We start from the raw sequence: 21,543 nt of genomic DNA on the forward strand, positions 1-21,543 counted from the left end.
TAGCGCAAAACCAAACAGCTGGAGAGGGAGAGAGAGAGATTGGTGGGTGGAGGGGGGGCGCTGGGGTGGAGGGGGGGCAGCTTTAACTTCTGTAGCGCCACTGCTTCAGTGCACCCGCCCAAATCGGGAGCTTAAGGAGGAAGGCGTGGTGGTGGAGGGGGAGAGAGAGGGGAAAGTAGTCAAACAAATGGCCCGCAGCCAGATATTTTTGCTTTATCGCCTCCCGCTTGAAACCTGAGCGGCGTGCCTCTCGCGAGTAAAAGGCTGCCCAAGGAGGATCGGGGTCGTCTGTGTTTCCTTGAAAACCCCTTGGAAGCAGGAGTGCACGCGCACCATTTGAATGGTAATGCTCATCAACTTTTTTGGGGGGGGTGGCGTCCCAGCCCCCTCAAATATTTCATGGGGGCGGGGAGACGAAGGGACCTCGGCTCCTATGCGTGGAAGGCTCTTTCCACCTACCACTACCCCGCACTTCCACAGGACGGTTCGCGGGCTGTGAGTCAGTAGTACTTGGAAAAGGGAGTCTGTCTGTCCCCTCCCCGCCCCCCTCCATTCTGCAAAATATATAGAGAGAGAGAGATTGCAGAGGGTTGAACGAGATGTCCCGCGGGGTCCTTTCCAACTCTGCGATTCTAGAATTCTGTGCATGGGATGGGCCCATTGGCCCAATGATTCGATTTTGCCACTGAGCTCCGGTCATCCGAAGTAGCCTGATGCCAGAATATCCTAGCAACAGTGTGCAAAAGCAGTAGAATAGTGTGGGCGGCGGGGAAGGGGAGGGAACAGCACACTCCATCGAGTGGTGGAAGCGGGAAGTGCAGGGAAAACGTAGTGCCGGAACCCTGGCAGAGAATCATAGAATTGTGGAGGGTCATCTAATTCTAAAGTAACCCCCTGCAATGCATGAATCTTTCTCCCAACGTGGGGCTCGAACCCACGACCCTGAGATTAAGAGTGTTATGCTCTGCTGACTGAACATGTTGGGTAGAGTCTCACCCTGTGCTTTAATGTAAACGGTTGGAATAAGTTTAACAAACAGAAGGGTGCCACTTGCCAGTCAGTATGAGTACTGAGGCTGGTTCAAAGCAGGATTCTGCAAAAGCAGGTTCACATATCTGCTCAAGGAGAGCAGGGTGTTTTCTGCTTGTGAATGAAAGATTGAAGGGCTGAACTGGTCTGTAGAAAGGCTTCACTCAAGGGATTGCTAAGCTCCACAGGCTGAACCAGTATAGTACTGGCTAAAATTACTATTGTGGAAATGCACCTAGGAGGAAAAACTTAGAACTATCTTAAACCTGGCTTGGCGATTCCTATTGCCTTGGAGCTGCAGAGCCACAGAAACCATTCTCTGCTGCCACCTGTTGGGGTTCCCTCTTTTAATGCACCCCATTTGCTGCTGCAGCCTCCCTGCTGCCACCAGCTGCCTGGTGTTCCTTACTTTGCCACTGGCAAATTCTGCATCTAGAAGATCTCCAGTAGAGGCATAAAAAGGGCAGAGGAGAAGTTAAGTTAGCTTCCCACAGGTGCAGTCTCCGATTACTTGAGGGGGGAAACCCTGGAGAGGAGGGTACTTCGAAAGCTGTGGGGAGGCAGGGACTTTCAGCCACTGCAACTGATCCATGGGCAAGACCTACTGGGGATGAGCTGCTGTGTACTCGTTTGGTCTGACACTCTGCCAAGTCTGTGCAGATTGGGTTCTTGCTAACAGTTCACGCCAACTTGCACAGTGTGATTTACTACTGACTTGTTCCTGGCAGGGGATTAGTGTAAGTTTATGGATATTGATCCCAGCAAAGCAATATTGGTCACCCAAATAGCAGAGTACTGTAATGGTGGCACTGATGGTGAGAAGCAGCATGCTGTTGATGCTTTGTCAGTGCCAAGTGCACGAGAAAACAAAATTCGTATTGGTATGATCAATTAGGATTAGCTGTGGCTCTCTGTTGAGTGTGCACCCAGTGTTAAACATAGGTTTGTGTGGCTGTGTAATACACAAGTTTCCCTTTCCAACCAAAGTACCAAACAATCCAAACTACCCAGGGGAAGATAAAAAAAATCATGGGAAAGTTAGCTGGGAAAAATTCACAGAGGAACTAGGGAGTTATAATTATTCAGAAAAAGTGTGTTGTTAAGATTTGCAGAAGGACATCAACATTAGAAATAAAAATGTATCCTTTGCTTGCCCCCAAAAGGAGCCTAGTATTCAAGAAAGCAGGAAGTGCCTAGGAACAAAGTGTACTGGAACTATAAGAAGCAACCTCTTAGGTACTACAACAAGGAACACTAATGCAGGCATACCCTTAATTTATTTCTTTTTAACTTGCAACAAGAAATTCAGCCATGGAGCATAGTGGGAATGAATTATATGCCATGGTGCAAGATTCAAGATTAATCAGTTGAGGGAGGTACCGGCTCAGAGATTATATCTGAAAATGTGCTGGAGTTGTTCATCCGGCATTGAAAGAACACCCCAATTCTCCCTTGTGCCCCTTAGTGCTTGCAACACACAGTCCCAATCAGCTGAGCACATCAGTGCCTTATCAAAAAGTTCGTTTAAAAACCAGGTCCAAGGTAATATGTGGTGCTTGCAAATCTCTCACTGAAGTTGCTTGTTTGGTTGTGCAGACCGCACAGCACACAGTGGCCCTGGGCTTGCCCCAGTTACAAAGCAGGTGGGTGGAAGATCGCTACACAAGCTGGGGACCTGTAATGTTGGCTGTGAAGCACCCAATATCCCCATCCTAAAAGGTAAAGGTAAAGGACCTCTGACAGTTAAGTCCAGTCGCGAACAACTCTGGGGTTGTGGTGCTCATCTCGCTTTACTGGCCGAGGGAGCTGACGTTTGTCTGCAGACAGCTTCCGGGTCATGTGGCCAGCATGACTAAGCCGCTTCTGGCAAAACCAGAGCAGTGCACAGAAACGCCGCTTACCTTCCCGCCAGAGCAGTACCTATTAATCTACTTGCACTTAACGTGTTTTCAAACTGCTAGGTGGGGAGGAGCTGGGACCGAGCAACGGGAGCTCACCCTATCATGGGGATTCGAACCACCGACCTTCCGATCGGCAAGCCCTAGGCTCAGTTGTTTAGACCACAGCGCCACCCGCGTCCTCATCCTAGTCACTCATAAAAGGTCAAGAACACAAGAGGTGAGAGGGACATATATTGCACAAGTTGTTACCCCTAAGAGAATGCATATTATCCTTTTTTAAGCAGAGGTTGGATAGCCAACTGCCATGTATGATCTAGCTGAGATTCCTCCTAGGATTCTATGACATTCTGATCATTCATATTCTTTTTCTCTATGTCAGTCGAGGTGATTTGGTTGCTGTGGAATGTTTGCATCCCTTAGACTGTTTGCTGTAGCTTTTTGATTCTCAGAGTAGTGCCAAGAAATTAGATTCAAGGACTAGATTCCTTAAGTACACTTAAGATAACAAAACACTGGCTTAGGAATTTGTGTTAAGGGGGCAGAGGAGGCACTCTAGGGGGTGCATGAGAATTTGTTATGTATACTGTAACAACTGGGATGGAGTGCAAAAACATTTTTGCATATACAGTATTGGCAATAGACCACTGTTGGAGTTTACAGATTTTGTGAATGGTTTTATTAATTGAAAAGTTCAGGTTATCTGACTATTATAAGTTTACTGAAGGAGGAGAGGGTGAGGTGGCAGAGAGAAGAAATAGGAAGAGAGAGAGAGAAGGTGGTTCAGAGACAGGTAGGGTTGCCCTCAGAATTCCTGTGCACATCCAAACATAATAAAATCTGCAGCTAAAAGTGAGGTGGCAAATGGGTAACCACACCAACCTCGGGGGGGGGGGGGGATGAAGAAAGATGGAGTACAAAAGGGGCAGAATAACAGGAGATGGTGACTTGGTAACTGGACAGATGCTGAAAAGGTGCTTAGTAGTTGCAACGTGTGGGAGGAGGAAGATGCAGGACAAATGGGGTGGTCTGAGTGTAAGGGGGGTTGCACAAAAGGAAGGGAAGCAAGGACATGGGGGTGAAGATGGAAACAGGTTCAAAGCAGGGCTGCAGCACAGACGAGAGAAGTGGCTTCAGAAATAGGGTTTGGAAGGTGAAAAGGGGGTGTAGTAGTTGCCTGGGGTGGGGAGGGAAGCTCTAGGGAGTTAATGGGGTGAATGACGGGGGGGTTGGCAAGTGCAGTGAGCAGGGGGCAGAGGCCCCTTGTCCAATTATATCTTTAGATGCCCAAGTATCCCCTCTGGCACACCTTTCACCAGCAGAGACTGGCATGCAAACTGTGGCCTCTTTAGGACAGAGATCACTTGGACACAATTATTCACGTGCTGGTAATACTCAGGGGATTTTTCCCCCCTGCGGCTGCCTTTGAAGAGTTTGGAAAATTCAAAACGCAATGGCTAAAGTGAGCAAAAGAAACTTTCCTCGTCAACCTTAGTACAACTGTACTGATTCCATTTCTGTTCATTTCTGAAATGAACACAAGTCTCCAGATCTTACCTCTTAAGATTTATAGTGTCCGAGGGGCTACCTTTCCCCTGCCCAGTTATTAAGATCTTCCTTCTTCAACCCCCCACTTACTTTCAGAAGCAGGATGCTAGTGACTAAAGATAGAGCCTTCAAAGTTGTGACATCCTGACTATAGAATGGTTCCTCCAAGGAGGCTCACCTAGTGCAGAGCCTATTTGGGTGCTGTTGTTGTTTTAATTACCTTTTGAATTCACCATTTATTTCACTAAGATTTTATTTGATTTTTAGTCTATCTTGTTCCATTTTGACCTCCTCCTGCTTTTTAGTTGCTCTGGGAGACATCTATCTGGAGTGTGGGATATAAATATCATAAATAAATATGGCAGAACAACCCAGTGCTTTCAAGAGTCTGTGCTATGCATAGTGCAGTTCTGTTTGACAGCAAATCCTGCTGTCCACTGAATTCCAATGCAGCTCCAAAGATTTGTATTAAAAATGGTTCCTCGTTTTGAAACAGGAATATACATGTATAATCAGTGGTGGGACTTAATTAAGGGCACCCCACCTCCCCATATATTGGGACGCGGGTGGCTCTGTGGTCTAATCCAGAGCCTAGGGCTTGCTGATCAGAAGGTCAGCGGTTCGAATCCCCGCAACGGGGTGAGCTCCCATTGCTTGGTCCCTTCTCCTGCCAACCTAGCAGTTCAAAAGCACGGCAAAGTGCAGGTAGAAAAATAGGTACCGCTCCGGCAGGAAGGTAAACGGCATTTCCATGCACTGCTCTGGTTCGCCAGAAGCAGCTTAGTCATGCTGGCCAAATGACCCAGAAGCTGTCTGCGGACAAACGCTGGCTCCTTTGGCCAGTAAAGTGAGATGAGCGCCACAACCCCAGAGTCATCCATGACTGGACATAACGGTCAGGGGTCCCTTTACCTTTACCTCCCCATATAATTTTGCTGTGTAGCTCTCTCAAACAAGAACCTAAATAGAATACTTCCTTTCCTGACTTCAGTATCCTATAAACAATTCTGTTCTTAATTCTGCTGAATTTATACAGTTTCAGGATCGAGCCCAACTTTCACGGCGGCTCTGCATTCAGAACTACATGTGTCCATATTATAACACTGCAGAGGGTTCTGAAATCTAAATTAAGCCACAATTAGGCTTACACAGAAGGTCGTTTTCTGTGACTCATTTCTGCCAGGCAAGGAAATCACTTCCTTTCAGTGATCTAGATGAGAGGTTTCCCTTGAGAGGAAGTAGAGTTAGGAGATTTTCTAATTACCTAACTTTAACATAATGGAAACAGCTAACGAAAACACAGCACATAACACTCTGTACATAACTGAACATATCAACATTTCTTAGATATAACATTTTCAATGTAGTTGCCAGAAAGAGATACAGTACTCCATATTCTTCAAGAACATGGGGCAACAGTATATTTATTTTTAAGTATTCCTATGCTGAAAGGAAACACGGATACCGTTTCCTGCCTCAGAAAGGATTCATATGCCTATCTGGGAGGCAGTGTGTCTACGCCCTCTTCTGGTTAGATGTAAATCTGTTTTGAAAGACAAATCTGGAAGTATAGCAGAGGTAGAGTTTCTGGTTTCTCCAAACTTTTTTCTGCATTTTCACATGTTTGCATTTTTTTTAAAAAAAGGTCCCCATTAAAATTTGTCAGTATTTTAGTGTAGCTTTCTCCATATATATTACTGTTGTTGTTGATCTGTCTTGAGAGAAAATGGAGTGCGCCTCCAGGGGTCATGTCAAACGGCTGTGTTAGTAGCACCAAGTGACTTCCCCAATATGGAGGTCCTGGGCTGCCCAGTCGACAAGACCCCCCTCTGATGTGGTCCAAAGCAATACATTTGGCACCAGCTTGGCTGCAGTTGCTTGGCGTACAAGGCACCATCCAACTGTCTTAGGGACTCCACTCTGGATTTGTTTAGGGTTTACTGCTTAGCCTTTTCTTCTCCTAGATGGGCTACCTTCCCAGGTTGACAAGCCCCATCTGCCCCTCCCTTCCCTCTACAGCCCGTGCAGAAACCGCTTCTTGACCATTTGATCCACTATTGGTTTCATATGCTCAATCTGCCAGAGGCAGTCTTTGAATGCAGAGGAATTCCCAACTCACTAAGGGATTGAGATCCATAGGCTACCCTCACCTGGTTTAGCTGGCCAGTCAAGGTATGTATTGTTAAATGCAATTTTGCCTAATATACATGTTTTTGCAACAAAAACAATGCATTTCTGTTTGTTGTTTTCAGTGATACATTATTACAGTTGTGCCTTGGTTTTCAAACAGCTTAGTTCTCAAACATTTTGGCTCCCGAACGCTGCAAACCCGGAAGTGAGTGTTCCGGTTTGCAAACTATTTTTGGAAGCCGAAAGTCTGACGGGGCTTTCGCAGCTTCCAATTGGCTGCAGGACCTTCCTGCAGCCAATCAGAAGCAGCGCTTTGGTTTCCAAACGTTTTGGAAGTCAAATGGACTTCCGGAATGGATTCCGTCCGACTTCCATGGTACAACTATATTAACAACAACAACAACAACACCCAACAACAACAACAACAATACTCCACCCATCTGGCTGAGTTTCCGCACCCACTCTGGGTGGCTCCCAGCAGAATAGGAAAAACACAATAAAATATCAAACATGGATTTTTGTGCACACTTTACCCCTGTGGGTACATTTTTTATACACCTTAATTGGGTGGAGAAGTGCACTGCAAAATTCAGAGAAGTTTGGATTACTAAGGATATGTTGTGTTTCAGTTTGCACATCATTTCAAGGAGTGTGAATTGGGGAGGTATGCAAACTGAGCCATGTTTCTCCCTGTCCCTTTCTATGAGGCAGTTTATATGCTTTGTAGGAACAGTGACTGGAAAAAGTACTAGCTTCACTGTGGAATGAAGGGAGGAGGGGCGTGGCTTTAGCTAGGTACAAAGGGAAGGGTGGGTGGTTTTGAGAGTGGGGTTGGCAGGGTAGGTGGAGTTGGCAAGCAAAGCAAGCAGGGGCACAGCCCCTAATATAATATATTTGTTTTCTTTAGGGTTGTTCTTTAATTCCATGCTTTCTCTGATTCCTAGAACGATAATTGCATGTTATACAGATAAATTACAGCTGTTGCCAATCTGTGTCAATTATGCAGTCTAATCACTGTGGATAAAACAAGTCACAGTGCACAATATTGCTATATAAATAGATAAGCAAGCCATTTCTACCTAGATTTCTACCACCTGCTGGAAATGGTGAAATCTCAAATAAGTTTCAGCCCAAAAGGTTAGCCTCCTATGAATGAAACACAAACGTAAGAGCAATCACACAGATAAGCACAACAGTATCATTTTGCATGCAGCGCAAACCAAGTAATACTCATCTGCCAATGCAGGAATAGTTTTCTCATTATCAAAAAACAAGGATAAGTGGTATAAACACGGGATGTATTATTATATGCAGAGAGTATAACAGCACTAACTGTACTTCCACATTCAGCACTGTAAAGCGAGCACACTGAAGATTTGGGCTGAGTTTGTAGGTGCACATTCACCACTTGTATAGAAGTAATATGAAGATATGCCTTGTGTCTGTCAAAAGGCCCATCACCAAAGCCAACCAATCGCATCGCTGATGAAGCTATCATGTCACCTACTACAGCTTAATCACCTAATATTTTAATGATTTAAAACATTCTAAACCACAGATCCTTGGGCTTGCCGGTCAGAAGGTTGGTGGTTTGAATCCCCGCGACAGGGTGAGCTCCCGTTGTTTGGTCCCAGGTCCTGCCCAGCTAGCAGTCTGAAAGCACGTCAAGTGCAAGTAGATAGATACCGCTCCGGCAGGAAGGTAAGCAGCATTTCCATGCGCTGCTCTGGTTTGCCAGAAGCGGCTTAGTCATGCTGGCCACATGACCCGGAAGCTGTACGCTGGCTGTACGCTGTACGCTGTACGCTGGCTCCCTCGGCATGTAAAGTGAGATGAGCGCCGCAACCCCAGAGTCGTCCGCGACTGGACCTAACGGTCAGGAGGCCCTTTTAGCCAACCTAGCAGTTCGAAAGCACTCCAAAAAAGTGCAAGTAGATAGATAGGTCCCGCTCCGGCGGAAAGGTAAACGGCGTTTCCGTGCGCTGCTCTGGTTTCGGTGTTCCGTTGCACCAGAAGCAGCTTAGTCATGCTGACCACATGACCCAGAAAAAAACTGTCTGCAGACAAAAGCCGGCTCCCTCGGCCAGTAAAGCAAGATGAGCGTCGCAACCCCAGAGTCATCCATGACTGGACCTAATGGTCAGGGGTACCTTTACCGTTACTCATTCACACAATGAGACAGAATGAAACCCATGGCATTTGTGACTCTGCTGTACACTATATCTGTATTTGTTTTAGCAGAATGGGGAGAAGATGGGTATGCAACAACAATGTGCTGTTATGGTACAGATAGCTAATGTTATTTTTAGGCAGGAACATTGTTCCTGTGATTCAGTAAGCAATAGTAGTACCTTAGGACTGGCATGGTCTCATTTGGAATGCTGTGAACAATTCCGGGAGCTTACCAGAATCTTGCAGATGAAGTCTGTCAACATACTGCTTGGATAAGGAGATCTGCTTTGGATTAAATCTGTGTCTGTATTTGCTGCAGCTTCTGCTGAAGCTTAAACCAGTTAAGAGATAATCACTACTAATATTCTACTGTTTATCATCAGGAGTCAAATCAGGAATAGCCAATTTCTGTATTGCCTTGGGCTACTCTGTTCTACCAACAATGTTTTGCGGAACGAAAGTATATTTTGCTGCACAAGCTGAACCACTTGTGGGTAGTCAGATTGCACAATGAAGATGCCACCCTCTAGCAGGAATGGGTTTCTAACTGTGGGACATTTGGACTCAGGTATAGGATGACATACAAACGTCTATACTGTATTTACATATTACATGTAAAATAAAAAAGAGGTCTAACATCAATTGTCACCATCAATTGTATTTCTGTACTGCCCTTCCTCCCACAGAAGTCACGACACTCCAAAATACAACCATCACAGAACTATTAAAATTTCTAAAATTACATACTGTATTTAGAAAATGAAGAACAAGAGTTCACTGGACAGTGATGCTAAAATTGTTAATTCCATTCATGTCCCAATAGTTCATACAAACTATTCATAAACACCAAAAAGTTTTTAACATGGGGGAAAGCACACCTCCCCAGGAGGAACTGGGGCACCACCACCAGGAAGGTCCTCCCTTGCATAACAAAAACCGTCCCCCTACTCCTATAGACTCAGTCACAGCCAACCCTAATCTTACCTGGGAGTGATCGGTCTATGACAGTGGGGTGACACTCACCTTCTTGCCACTGGATCACTCCCAATCTGCTCTGTACTGAAGACTAATTGAGAGTATGACCTGCAATATGTGTTTGACCCGTGATGCATTGAGGCAGATCCACAGTTGTCTTGATGACCATGAAGTCCAGAGCCAGACCAGATAAGGTGGACTCAGCTTCTACATTTAAGACTCCTGGGATTATTGTTCAAGGGTTCTCCAAAACCACAGGATTGACAGGACACCAATAAAATGTCCTTCCGGCACAACAGCAAGTGGAGATTCACATGTGGTTCCCAGACAGGTTGGTTTCCTAGTGAGGATTGTGGAATTTCTGTGGATGACTACAAACTGCACACACACCCTTCCAACCTATGTGCTGCCCCAAGAACCCAAGCAGGCAAAGCTGAATCAAATCAGATCCACTCGGGTGTCAGTAATGTCTACTAAAAACAGCACCAGGTGGGACAGCAGATAGACATGCAAGAAATACGATATAAGATCTATTTAACGCCTCAAAATTGAAAACAACTTTGTTTTCCTTATAAATGAAACCTTGGATTAAACCTTTTATCAGGTCTTATTTAAAATTTGGTAGGGGCACCAACAGCCTCAGTCAGAAGCCAGAGCTAACCCATGAACTTGTAAGCTGCCTGCTCTTTAAATTATGCCATTTAATACAATGGCTCTGAGGTAAAGTTGGCATAAAGATGGCTTGTGAATAGTGCCTTTACTGCCAAGTGTACATCAGTTAGACTAGGAATATCACCCACAAACGTAGAGGACCTGTTAAGTGTATCTGCACATTTCTTTTTTGATGGTTGGGGCCGGAGCTGCTTTCCATACTCTTTCAGTGCCTCTAATCCTGCAAAATACAATGTGTTAGGTTCCAGTCCTGAGAAGGGGGGGGGGGGAAGACACATTTAAACACGATTATGAGCACATGAATTGTGGATTCGGCCTTTCAGCTGTGGAATGCCATTAAATGCATTGGGAAAGCTCTGATGTTCAGCAGTTCTCAACATCAAACCGCACAGCAATGTTCTGAGAATTTAAAGAAACGGAAAGAGCAAGAGAGAGAAAGCACCTAGCTTAGTGTTCCTGACAGGCACTTACGCTAATCTCTTTCCCCTTTCTACAAAGTATTCCCATTCCAGCGGGCAGAGTCAATAAATACACAAAAGACACATGGCTGCGGATACCTCTGTGTGGGGCCAGAACTAAGGCAGGGTAGAAATGCAGTCCCGCAGTGTGGGGCGAAAGCTAGCGCAGAAAAGAATCTGGGCGATCGGGGGTGGGTGGAGCCTGGAGGAATTGGGTGTGTTGAATCCTGATGGGTGAGTCCTATCATAAGTCATACTGAGCAATGTAGTACTGGTAGCAGATTGTGTATTCTCCCTCTACTGCCTGTGGGGCCATCCTCCTATAATTCTTGGGAGACGTCTTGCACTATTGCTACTCCCTCCTGCCTGCCCACTGCTGCTGCTACCAATTGTCTCTCCTCCTTTCTAGTCTGGGCAGTCCCAGCATGAATCTGAGAAAGGGATAATTTGTGGTGCTTTAAAGCATGGTTTCCAGAGTCCTTTAAACTTTTAAAGCAGGTGCTCACTCACAGCACCTCATTCTAAGGAAGGGATAGAACATGCAATAAATAAATACTCCCTCTTCTTTTACTGGTTTCCTGCAGAACATTTTAACTTCTATAAAAAGCCGTTCATCCCTAGCTACCTAGGGATATCCTAAACTGCAACTCTGGTAGCAAACTGAAACACGTGAAGCTGCTGTACCAAAACACAAGGGTTAGTAGTAGCTTCTGATACTCTGGGACCATTAAAAAGTAATCACAATTCCTGGAAGTTAAGGCTATCAATGGCTTACTAACCATGATGAACATGCTCTACCATTGGAGGCAGTATGTCCCTGTATATCACTTGCTGGGAATTAGAACTGGGGAGAGTGCCTTTGCACTCAGCTCCTGCTTGTGGACTTGTCATTGGCATCTGGTTGGCCAGTGTGAGAACAGGATGCTGGACTTTTCTGATGTCACCCTTAAATCGATATATATAGAAATGTAAACTGGGCATGTGTGTTCGTCTCCAATGTTCAACGAAACTGCTTGAGCGCTTGCGTTCAAATTTGGACACAAAGTCAAGTGTGACTACTGTTGGGCATTCACACCAACCGAGTGGCAGCAGCGGCAGGGTCGACGAAATAACAAACTCGAATGCAATACCTTTGCTTGCTTTTTATTATACAATACATACAACACATACAATACACCCCTCTTAGCACCATTCCGCTATACCTCACACTACACTACACAAACTCATGAAACATTTGGGTAACTTAAATACAATTCTCAAAATAATCAATTACCCAATCACCTTGCCACATTCAGTGCAGCAAGGAAACTCCACCTCCAATTATTCAAATTATCGCTTACAGGTGTGCTATCATTCAGATCAGGGCTACAAACACACATCTTTGAGTAGCACCATTGACCATGTCAATCTTAAAGAAAAACCTAACTACGAGAGAAACCCATACCGTTTTCAAAGACAGATGTCACACCTGGGCCAGGTAAAAACCCCAAAACCACGTGTTCCAGAACTCACAAATCAGACAAAAGTACATGCTGGGAGCACAGGAGAGGTTGCAAAATAGCACCCTCTAGTGATGGCTACACTGGTACTGCACGTAGTAAAACTTTCCTCTCCACAGCATCTCGGCTTGGCTTTCCAGGCTGGGCTGAGTGGAGGTGGGGGCTCGCCTGGGTGGGGGAGGAGGAGGGGGGCAGGATAGGTCATGGGTCGGGACAGGGTGGGGCCAATCAGGATGAGCTGTGGGGTGGGGGGAGGAGGGGCCAGAATGGAAAACGGGGAGTCTGAAGGTGAGGGGAGTCTGAAGGGGGACTCTGAGGCTCCATTTAACAGACTAAGCCACAGCAACGCGTGGCAGGGCCAACTAGTAGGATATAAAGGTTTCTTATAAATGTCGTAGGAAGTGCATGCACACGTTGCGAGCTTTCTATATGCAATGCAGATGTGTGTGACAATTATGTGGGTTTCTCACTGTATGTGCATGTGCTAATTGGCAGTGGCAACAAAGACCCCATATATGTGGGATTGTCACACACAATGATCCTACAGGCTGCTTCTCATTATTTCCTACCTGGGAGTGTTTTCCACACAATAATGTGCAATATAGTCTTTAGCAGAGAACCATTTTTAACAATGACAGAGGCCACATTTCAAAGTCTTGGACTTTGATATACCAGTACTACTTTTGTGCAAATATATACTTGCCTGCAATGCTATAAAGGTTTTACTATTGGACTAATTGCTTTTCTTTAATTGTTGATGTTTTAAGCCAAGATCACAGAAATAGGGGGGGTGTAATTGTTCCAGAAATTAATGTGTTGAAAAGGATATCATTTGGAATCTTCGTTTTACAGTTCAGTCCTATACATATCTACACTCTCAGTAAGCAAGTCACATTGTTTTCAGTGGGGATTACTTCCTTAAAAGTGTGTACAGTATTGCAGTCTTAGATTATTGGTTCTTGCTTGTTACTTCGCAAACATATTGTTTAAAATGCTATCACCAGCTATTCACTTTTTGCCTCAGCGATTCCATAGCAACCACCACATGACCTGCTGCAAACACACCACAGTTGTTAGAGCTTCACTCAAGAAGCTTCTGGCCAATGACGCACTCTCTTTGAAGTAGTCCAGATTTAGAGGTATTTCATGTTGTTTTAAGATGCACCGATCCTACCAGCCAATTTTGCCGTGTGGCAGTAAATACCTTCAGCAAAAGTGGGACAAAGCGGCATACGAAGAACACAAGAGAAAGGTAAGTGTGGTGGCTCTCTTATAAAATTGCAAGCTGCTTCATGCACAGAGCCAAACTTGTTGAGAGGAAATGCCTTTGCATTTCTGCCAAGGACATAACAATTAGCCACCGCTCAGTTTGCTGTTTTAGTATGCACTGTACATTGCTCCCTCTTGACTCCCCTCCACACTTTAAACCAAAGAATTGCTACCATGCCAAGAATTTATTTACAAAAAAACGGTCCAATCTCAAAATCATTTCAAGAAAAATTAATAAGCATTTCACACGAACACTGTAGGCCACTTCCTACATTCCTTTAATTTCTGTGACGAAAAGGCCTTGCATTTATCAATGGCTTTTATCAGTGGGTTTTCTTTTGTTGCACAAATATAGATCTGGGGGCTCCCCCAAGCTATGAGTGCACAGGGGAAAGTAAAACTCATACCACTATTCTTCTGTTACAAATTATACAGCCACACATGCACAAAGGTTAAATGGTGTCAGAAAACCTACACGAGAACTAACCATTGGAGAAATGTTAGCTTTCTAGAGTTTATAGTTTTTGGATGATAGCCAACATTTGTCATACTCAGACCAGACCCACTGAAATGAATGAACTCCTTGGATATCACCCTTTGTATTTTATTTTATTTTTGCTGTAAACTGATATAAACAGAAGGAAATATGTCATTGAGTTTGGCACTCAAGGTGAAAATTAACCTTTTTGATTTAGGGCTTTTCCTTTGCTCAATATGGGTGGCTTTTGCATTTAGATTATAACATCTCCCTCTTTCTTCAATGCTTTTGAATGCTGGAAACCACAAGAAGAGAGTGTGCTCTTGTGCACATGTTCTGCTTCTGGGTTTTTCTACAGACATCTGGTTGGCCACTGTGAGAACAGGATGCTAGACTAGATGGGTCATTGGCCTGATTCAGCAAGCTGTTTTTATGTGGATCCGTCTTCATGTCTGATATTTGTACTTACTTATGGGGTCATTGTCATAACAGAATCAATCAGCAAAGATTAGGGAGAGGGCAAAGTGTACAATGGCTTTGCCGCCTAAATCACTAAAGAAGTTCCCTTCTATTCTATAGGCACATTTAAAGACTAAAAACCAGGAGTGTTTTGTTTTCCACTGCAGATTCAGACTACCAAACCTGTGGTGGACACCTCTACTCCTCGAACGTATGGGCATCTTCATTTGAAGTTAAGAAAACTTAAGGTATGTTAAGGTATGTTGATTGCTTAATGAAGTTTATTATTATTAGTTGTTGTTTTATACAAAAAAGGTCTCAAAGTGACATAAGATAAAATATGAGCAGGTAAAATGAATTCAAAACCAGAATCTTTAAAAGAATGTACTGTACAATACAAAATTCCTACAACACTCATAGAACACTATAAGGATACCCCACTAAAAGATGAGAAATACACTATAGACTACCAAAGGCCTGAGTAAAAAACAACAACCTGAGGGACTCTAGATAACAGTTGTCCATGCACTGACTACAGAAAGCAGGATTCTGAATGAGATGGGTCTTTGGTATGATTTAAGAATGCAGTTTTTATTTCCCCTCCCCCTCAATAACCCAGATAACTCTAAGAGTTTTCTGCATTACTCAAGACTCAATTTCAGTAAGTTCTAAGTGTGTACAGATCTCATCTATTTTTGAATTTCATCCTGAAATATAGCATTTCTACCATCATATTCTACAGCACACAAAATTACAAGTGTGAAGGGAGTGGGGGAATCAAATGCTGTAGGTGTCCTTGGTTAGAGAGGATGTATGGAACATAATTCGTTTCCCTAAGTATCCCCCTGTCTTTTCAGCTGGAGAAGGACCGCCTGTCAATCATCGAGAGGGAGAACCGTTTGCTGCTAGAGAAGATGTCTTGTATCATGAGGACCAAAGGAAGAACTGATAACAAAAATGAGTATGAGGCCAAAAGGTACAGCTTGTAATCAAACTGGTATAAGGCTATCCAGTTACATTAACAGCATTGACCATGGCACTTAATAACTTACCCTTTAATGACCTGTATAATAACAAGAAGCTCTGGGGCTGTTTTACAGGCATGCCTTCTTTAAAATGTTTGTGTAAAGGCCACTTCAGCTGCCATTTCTTTTCTCTCTTTTTTTGGGGGGGGGGGAGTTTTGACAATTTAATCATCCAAAGGAATGGGTCTTCAAACATAGAAAACGTTAGAAAGCGACAGTAAGCATTTTATTATTTTTTTCCCTTTTTTAAAAAAAATTCAAACCATAAAGGTGTTTTTTTAAAAAAATGTGCATAGTCCAAAAACAGAGCAGGATGGTAAAAGTATTGGTAGAGAAGGGGAATCAGTACTAACCTGGAACTAATATAGGAGTTGTTCTAGCCTAATATTATCCATAGGGTCTCCTACCTATGCACAAAAATTTGTAAACAGTTAAAAAATAAAAATTAACTGAGATTTTGGATCTTTCCCTGTTGAGACCTCCAATAGTACAAAATGTATTAACCAATAACATATTTCAATTGATGATTGGGATGTGTCACAATATCTCTATGATTCAGGGAAGGAATCAACTGGGGATAGGCACACAGAGGCTGGTTGTTGACTGTCCAGAGATTTCCCTACGGCAAGGAACAAACTTCTGAGACATAAGCAGCAGAACGTGGAGTGAAACACATCAATTTGACAACTGGAGTGTGATAGGGGAGCCATGATATACGAAAGTTTCCCTTAAGGAGAATGCTAGGCAGAATTTTTGAAGCCATTATCCGGGGTGGGTGGGATTTTTCTTAGTGGAAGAAATTGTACTATATATAATACTATCTTTCTTATAAAACATATAGCCTACTCAATTACTTATTATAAATTAGTTTGGTAAGGCAAACCATAATATGCGTGTATTTTTGATTGTACCAATCTTCATTTTCTTCTGCACATGAAGCATTGTAGCTGCCAATAATATCTATAGGTGTATTTCCCCTCCATGCTATGGATAGAATCTTTATTTCAACAGTATATAATACTCTCCCACCTTTAGCTTAAACAGAGAAAGGCGAGAACGAGAATTTCGAAAAGTAAGCCAGGAGAATCATGCCATCCTGGAAAGAATTATGAACTGCAAACCTCGATACACAGTCCAAAAGTGGAATGAAGAGTGGCAAAAGGCTGAAAACTACATGAACAGTATTGCAAGATATCCTCGTGGGTTGTGCAAGTTGCAGGATCAAAAGGTAAGTCCAGTTTTAAAATATGTACACATTTCTTCAGTTTGGTGGATCCATATCTCCTGGTCTTCTGTTTCCAGATTAAACAAATAATCAGTTGATTAAATGTTACAGAATCACACCACAGGTAAAATTTCTGAGCTAATTTACCGGTAATTAAGCTAGTTAGGATGCATCATAGGTAGGAAAAATACACATGGACCCAAATCTGTTTGTAAGAATATTGTCTACATAATTTCGTAGACACAGCTCCAATTAACAGTGGGTTCAGTATTATGAACTACATTTTGCATGTGCATGGAAACAGCATTTGCTTCCAGTATCATTTTTTTTTTGCTTAGCCTTGTTATTATTTCCACTGTTGGGCCACTTAATATGGCAGTCTGCAGAAGCTAACTGATAGTGTTGAGATTTTAAATGATGCAAGATGAAGCTCACACTGTACAATAGAGGAACTAGGACACAGAAATATATTATGCTCAAAACTCCATGCATATGTACCAGAGCATCAGAAAACTATTTTTGTGAACAACATAAGTATATAAGTGGATTAAAAATCTGCACACCCTACCTACACCAGTGGTTCTCAAAGGGTGTTTCAATGTTCTTAGGTAGCTGCAATGTTTTAATCTTTCTGGATGTCCTATGATCACATTATAAAGTAGTTGTGTTCTGTGTTATAAACCAAACACTGCTAGGAATTGTTTATTTTTGTTTTCCAATGTATTTCTTATCAACAAGTATTTGGCGTGGCGCAAGCAAATTTTTCTTCTGAAAATAAAAGTTTGAGAACCAATGCCCTACATCTTAGGGTTGCAGTTTGCACATACACTTTTCTCGTTAAGTCAGAGGAAGAACGTTTATCTTTCTAACTCCTGCTTTTTTTCTTTCTGCTGAAGTATACCATTAGCACCAAAATGAGAGGGTCCATCTGCCTTCCCCATCCCTCTAAGGTCAGCTTTTATGTTCTCAACTAATGCTTTCAGGTCTGGCTTCAAAGATCAGCAGAAGCAATTTTTTAGACGTTGGAGAAAAGAAAAGGCACCTTCCCCTAAGAAGGATTTAAGCCTGTTATCTTCATGCAACAAATGGAGATTTAAATGCAACACATAAGAAACGAATTTCAAGTTGCAAAGCTGCCATCTATCTTACATTTATCACAAATTGCAAAACGTTCTTGAAACTCAAATTCTTCTGCCCATGAATCACTGCTTTTACAAGAAAACAAAACTAGTAATCCCCACACCTCAGGTGTAACTACCATATATTTCAATTCAGATTGCAATGGCATGTGCTTTGAGAAAACAGGTCTGACAACAAAAATGATAAAGAAAAGCTCAAGATATAAGCAAGATATAGCCTAATGTGACATCTAAAGGGCAAATAAAGAGAACAATTTATTGATTTAAATTCTTTGGTGTTTAATACATTGGTGTTTTGCTTTGTTTTACAGTTGTGATTATAATATTTTGTTCTTAGAGTTTAAAGGGTCTAGTAGTTTAGTATTTTTTGCAGCAGTTGTACAAAAATCTACCTAAAAATATTCATCTATTTACTAGAACATGAATTTATCATTTATTTGTCCCTCCATAGGAACTAAAATTAAAGAAAACAACAGCAGAAAGAGACAGAAAGAAAAAAAGAGATATGAAAGATAGGTATGTGACAAACAAAGTAGAGGAACCAGAGGAAGAAGAACTGATTCATCAAATAAAAAAACCAAGTAATGATCACGAAAGAGAAAATCCAGTAGAAAAAGTGTGATTCCATGCATTACGATGACACTCCGGATAATGGATATCACTAAACGGAAGACCTGATATAAGGGGATGCATAATTAAGAACTTATCTTGGTTATACGAAGGGTAGATATTAGAATCTAGTTCTAGACATTCTTCTTAGATAAAGCATATAAGCAAGCTGACCAGAGCAGGAAGCCTACACGTACTTGGAAAGTATATCCAATTGAAATCAGTGGGAATTACTCCCAAGAAAGCATGGTTGGGTGAATTATATAGAATCACAGAGTTGTAGAGTTGTAAGACACCACAACGATCATCTCGTCCAACCCCCTACAATGCAGGGATCTGGGTTGTGACTACAGCCAAAGATGAAGAATTTCCATGAAAACAAAACTTACAATAATAATAAGAAAATTACCAGGGGGGGAAATGTTTTCCCAAATAGTTATAAACAGGGTTTTATTCACGCTTAAGGGAGATTCTCCATTCATGAGCCAACTTCATTCAATTATCACTGAAACGTCTTGCTTCCATCTGTTATGATTTGTACATCTCAGATATTATCTGTTTAACTATTCTGAGTGCCTGGTTTTGGGGGCACTGAGTTAGTCTACATCATGGATGGTTAACCTTCTTCAGCCTGAGGGCAACATTCCCATCTGCACAACCTTCAGTTGGCAGGGGCATATGTCTGTGGTTCTTAGGGTTGGGGGTTAGCTGAGCAGGAAATTAGTTAGTGCTCTTCAATCAGTCTCAACCTACGATCCACCTTTGACTCTCAATCAGCACCATAGGACTCCCTGTGTCAAGCTATGTAGAGAGAAATTAAATAACTAAAGAAGATATTCAGCCAAGAAATAAAATAATGTTGACATTCCCACATGCTACATGTTTTGTGGTGCCAAATGAAGACCTGACTCTTAAGAAGATTTTGGGAAAAGATGAACTGATGATCTGTTCAGTTCATTTGTAGTATTATTGGTATAACTATTATTATTATTATTTTATCATGCTTCTTTATATTGTTTTGATTATTTGTATCTAATGTTAGCTGCTTTGAGTTCCCTTAGTGGAAATAAAGTGGAATTGGATAAAAACAAAAGTTGAAACATACTACTTGAAAGTAAGAGCTATTGAAATAAAAGCCAGTTGTCTTCATAAAATGTTTAAAGTGTTCCTCCGGTGACAGCAAAGATGAAGTGTTCTCTTTGGAATCTGCTACAAAAGCCTAAGCAGTAATGTAATGGCCCAAACCTGTCCAGCTTCTGAGACCCCATCTAGATTAATCAGGTTAAATGCAGAGGAAGGGCTGCTACCAAAACAAATGGAATAGGCTTGGTTGTAGAAAATAGGTGCAGAATGGATGGGGCACTGGTGGCTCTCTTAATGTTTTTGGACTCCAGCTTCCATCAGCCTTAGCTAGCCAGTAGTCAGGGATGATGGGAGTTAGAATCTTATCACCAGGTTCCCTATCATTGATATAGACTGTTAATCTGCAACTTGATTGGATCCCACCTCATTTTTTTTCTTAATGAACTTCTTTAATATTGCTCTATTCTAAGATTAAATTATGGGACAATGGGGGCAACAGAGTTATCTATGGTGACTTTCTATGTCACAGTGCCATCAGGAAGTTATATGTCTATCAGATGAAGACAGCGATGCCACCCAACTGGTTTCATCAAATCCTTCTGGGACTGCTGCTATTAAGCCACAACTTGCTTCATTCTTGCATCCTGTCCTGACAGTAGTCTTTTATCTGTGTGCCGCCTTTCCATAGTTATAACCTCGCTCATGGTGGTTTACAACATAAAAAGATTCACGTAGTCACAAACAGGACAAAAGTAGTCATAAACCATAAATAAAACACATCAAAAGTTCACAACCAAATCAAGCTCAGGACCGCAATACCCTAAGGACCTCCTCTCCCCATATAAACTGTCCAGAGGGTGGCAACACGAGAACGGAGCCTTTTCTGCAGTGGCTCCCCATTTGTGGGATGCTCTCCGCAGGGAGGCTCACCTGGCGTCTTCATTATATATCTTTAGGCGCCAGGCAAAAAAAATGATCCTCTTTAACTAGGCCTTTTGCTAATTGATATCCTCACAGCCTTTTTTTTATATGCGTCTGTGGGAATAGGGATGGTGTTATCATTTTGCTGTTTTGTTTTACTTCTGTTCATGTTTTTTATCCTGTATCTGTGAACAGTGCCGGATTTACGTATAAGCTAAACAAGCTATAGCTTAGGGCCCCACTCTCTTGGGGTCCCCCAAAAAAATTGAAGGAAAAACAACATTGGATGTACATGCCCCACGGAGGACCTTAAGGTCCATAAATAACAACACTTTGGAGGTCCCAAGCCTCAAGGAGATTAGATTGGTTTCAACTAGGGCCGGGGCCTTTTCAGCACTGGCCCTGGCGTGGTGGAACACTCTGTCACAAGAAACCAGGGCCCTACAGGATTTGACATCTTTCTGCAGGGCCTGCAAGATGGAGCTGTTCTGCCTGGCCTTCGGCTTAGACTCACTCTGACCCCTTATATGGGATTTGGTATATAAATTTTCCCTTGGCTTTTTTGCTGGCCCATGTAGGACCAGCATGGATGAATATCTGATGTTTCCTCCCTCTATGGTCTTGATTTATGGGCTGCTACTAAAATGAGGCTACATTTTAAGCTGTATTTTAAGCCATATTTTAATTAACTGGTTGTTGTTGTTCCTATTACGTTTTATTGTAATTCGTATTTGGTGTTAGCCGCCCTGAGCCCAGCCCTGGCCGGGGAGGGCGGGATATAAAATTTATTATTATTATTATTATTATTATTATCATCATCATCATCATCATTTCCAAAATATAAGATAAAAAATAAAATAAAAACTACAACATTTTGTTATGTGCAAATGGCTTTAGATACCTATTAGGTTCATAAATTACCATATAGCATCTATTCAACAACAACAAAAAACA

The 21,543-nt window shown here is 42.5% G+C and overlaps 1 protein-coding gene across 3 annotated transcripts; it reads left to right on the forward strand.

Annotated features, from left to right (window-relative positions):
* Positions 1-110: 110 nt before the first annotated feature.
* Positions 111-19,739, forward strand: CFAP97D2 (CFAP97 domain containing 2). 3 transcript variants are annotated; one of them, XM_088667573.1, is made up of 5 exons: positions 111-343; positions 14,755-14,835; positions 15,445-15,563; positions 16,648-16,840; positions 18,428-19,739. In XM_088667573.1, exons 1-5 carry the CDS (start codon positions 341-343, stop codon positions 18,596-18,598), a joined length of 567 nt encoding a protein of 188 aa, XP_088523699.1. In that variant the 5' UTR covers positions 111-340; the 3' UTR covers positions 18,599-19,739. The 3 variants fall into 3 exon arrangements, with proteins under 3 accessions (XP_088523699.1, XP_034971614.3, XP_088523698.1); XM_035115723.3 differs by lacking the exon at positions 111-343 and adding an exon at positions 13,428-13,633; XM_088667572.1 differs by lacking the exon at positions 111-343 and adding an exon at positions 13,433-13,633 and having other exon boundaries at positions 16,657-16,840.
* The last annotated feature ends 1,804 nt before the right edge of the window (positions 19,740-21,543 follow it).

Source organism: Zootoca vivipara, chromosome 4, assembly GCF_965207765.1.
Source record: "Zootoca vivipara chromosome 4, rZooViv2.hap1.1, whole genome shotgun sequence".
Lineage (NCBI taxonomy): Eukaryota > Metazoa > Chordata > Lepidosauria > Squamata > Lacertidae > Zootoca > Zootoca vivipara.

Coding starts and splice junctions, on each gene's coding strand:
- CFAP97D2 (XM_035115723.3), top strand. CDS start 13,541: ATGCACCGATCCTACCAGCCAATTTTGCCGTGTGGCAGTAAATACCTT. Junction 14,836..15,444: donor TGAAGTTAAGAAAACTTAAG/GTATGTTAAGGT, acceptor CTGTCTTTTCAG/CTGGAGAAGGACCGCCTGTC. Junction 15,564..16,647: donor AATGAGTATGAGGCCAAAAG/GTACAGCTTGTA, acceptor TCCCACCTTTAG/CTTAAACAGAGAAAGGCGAG.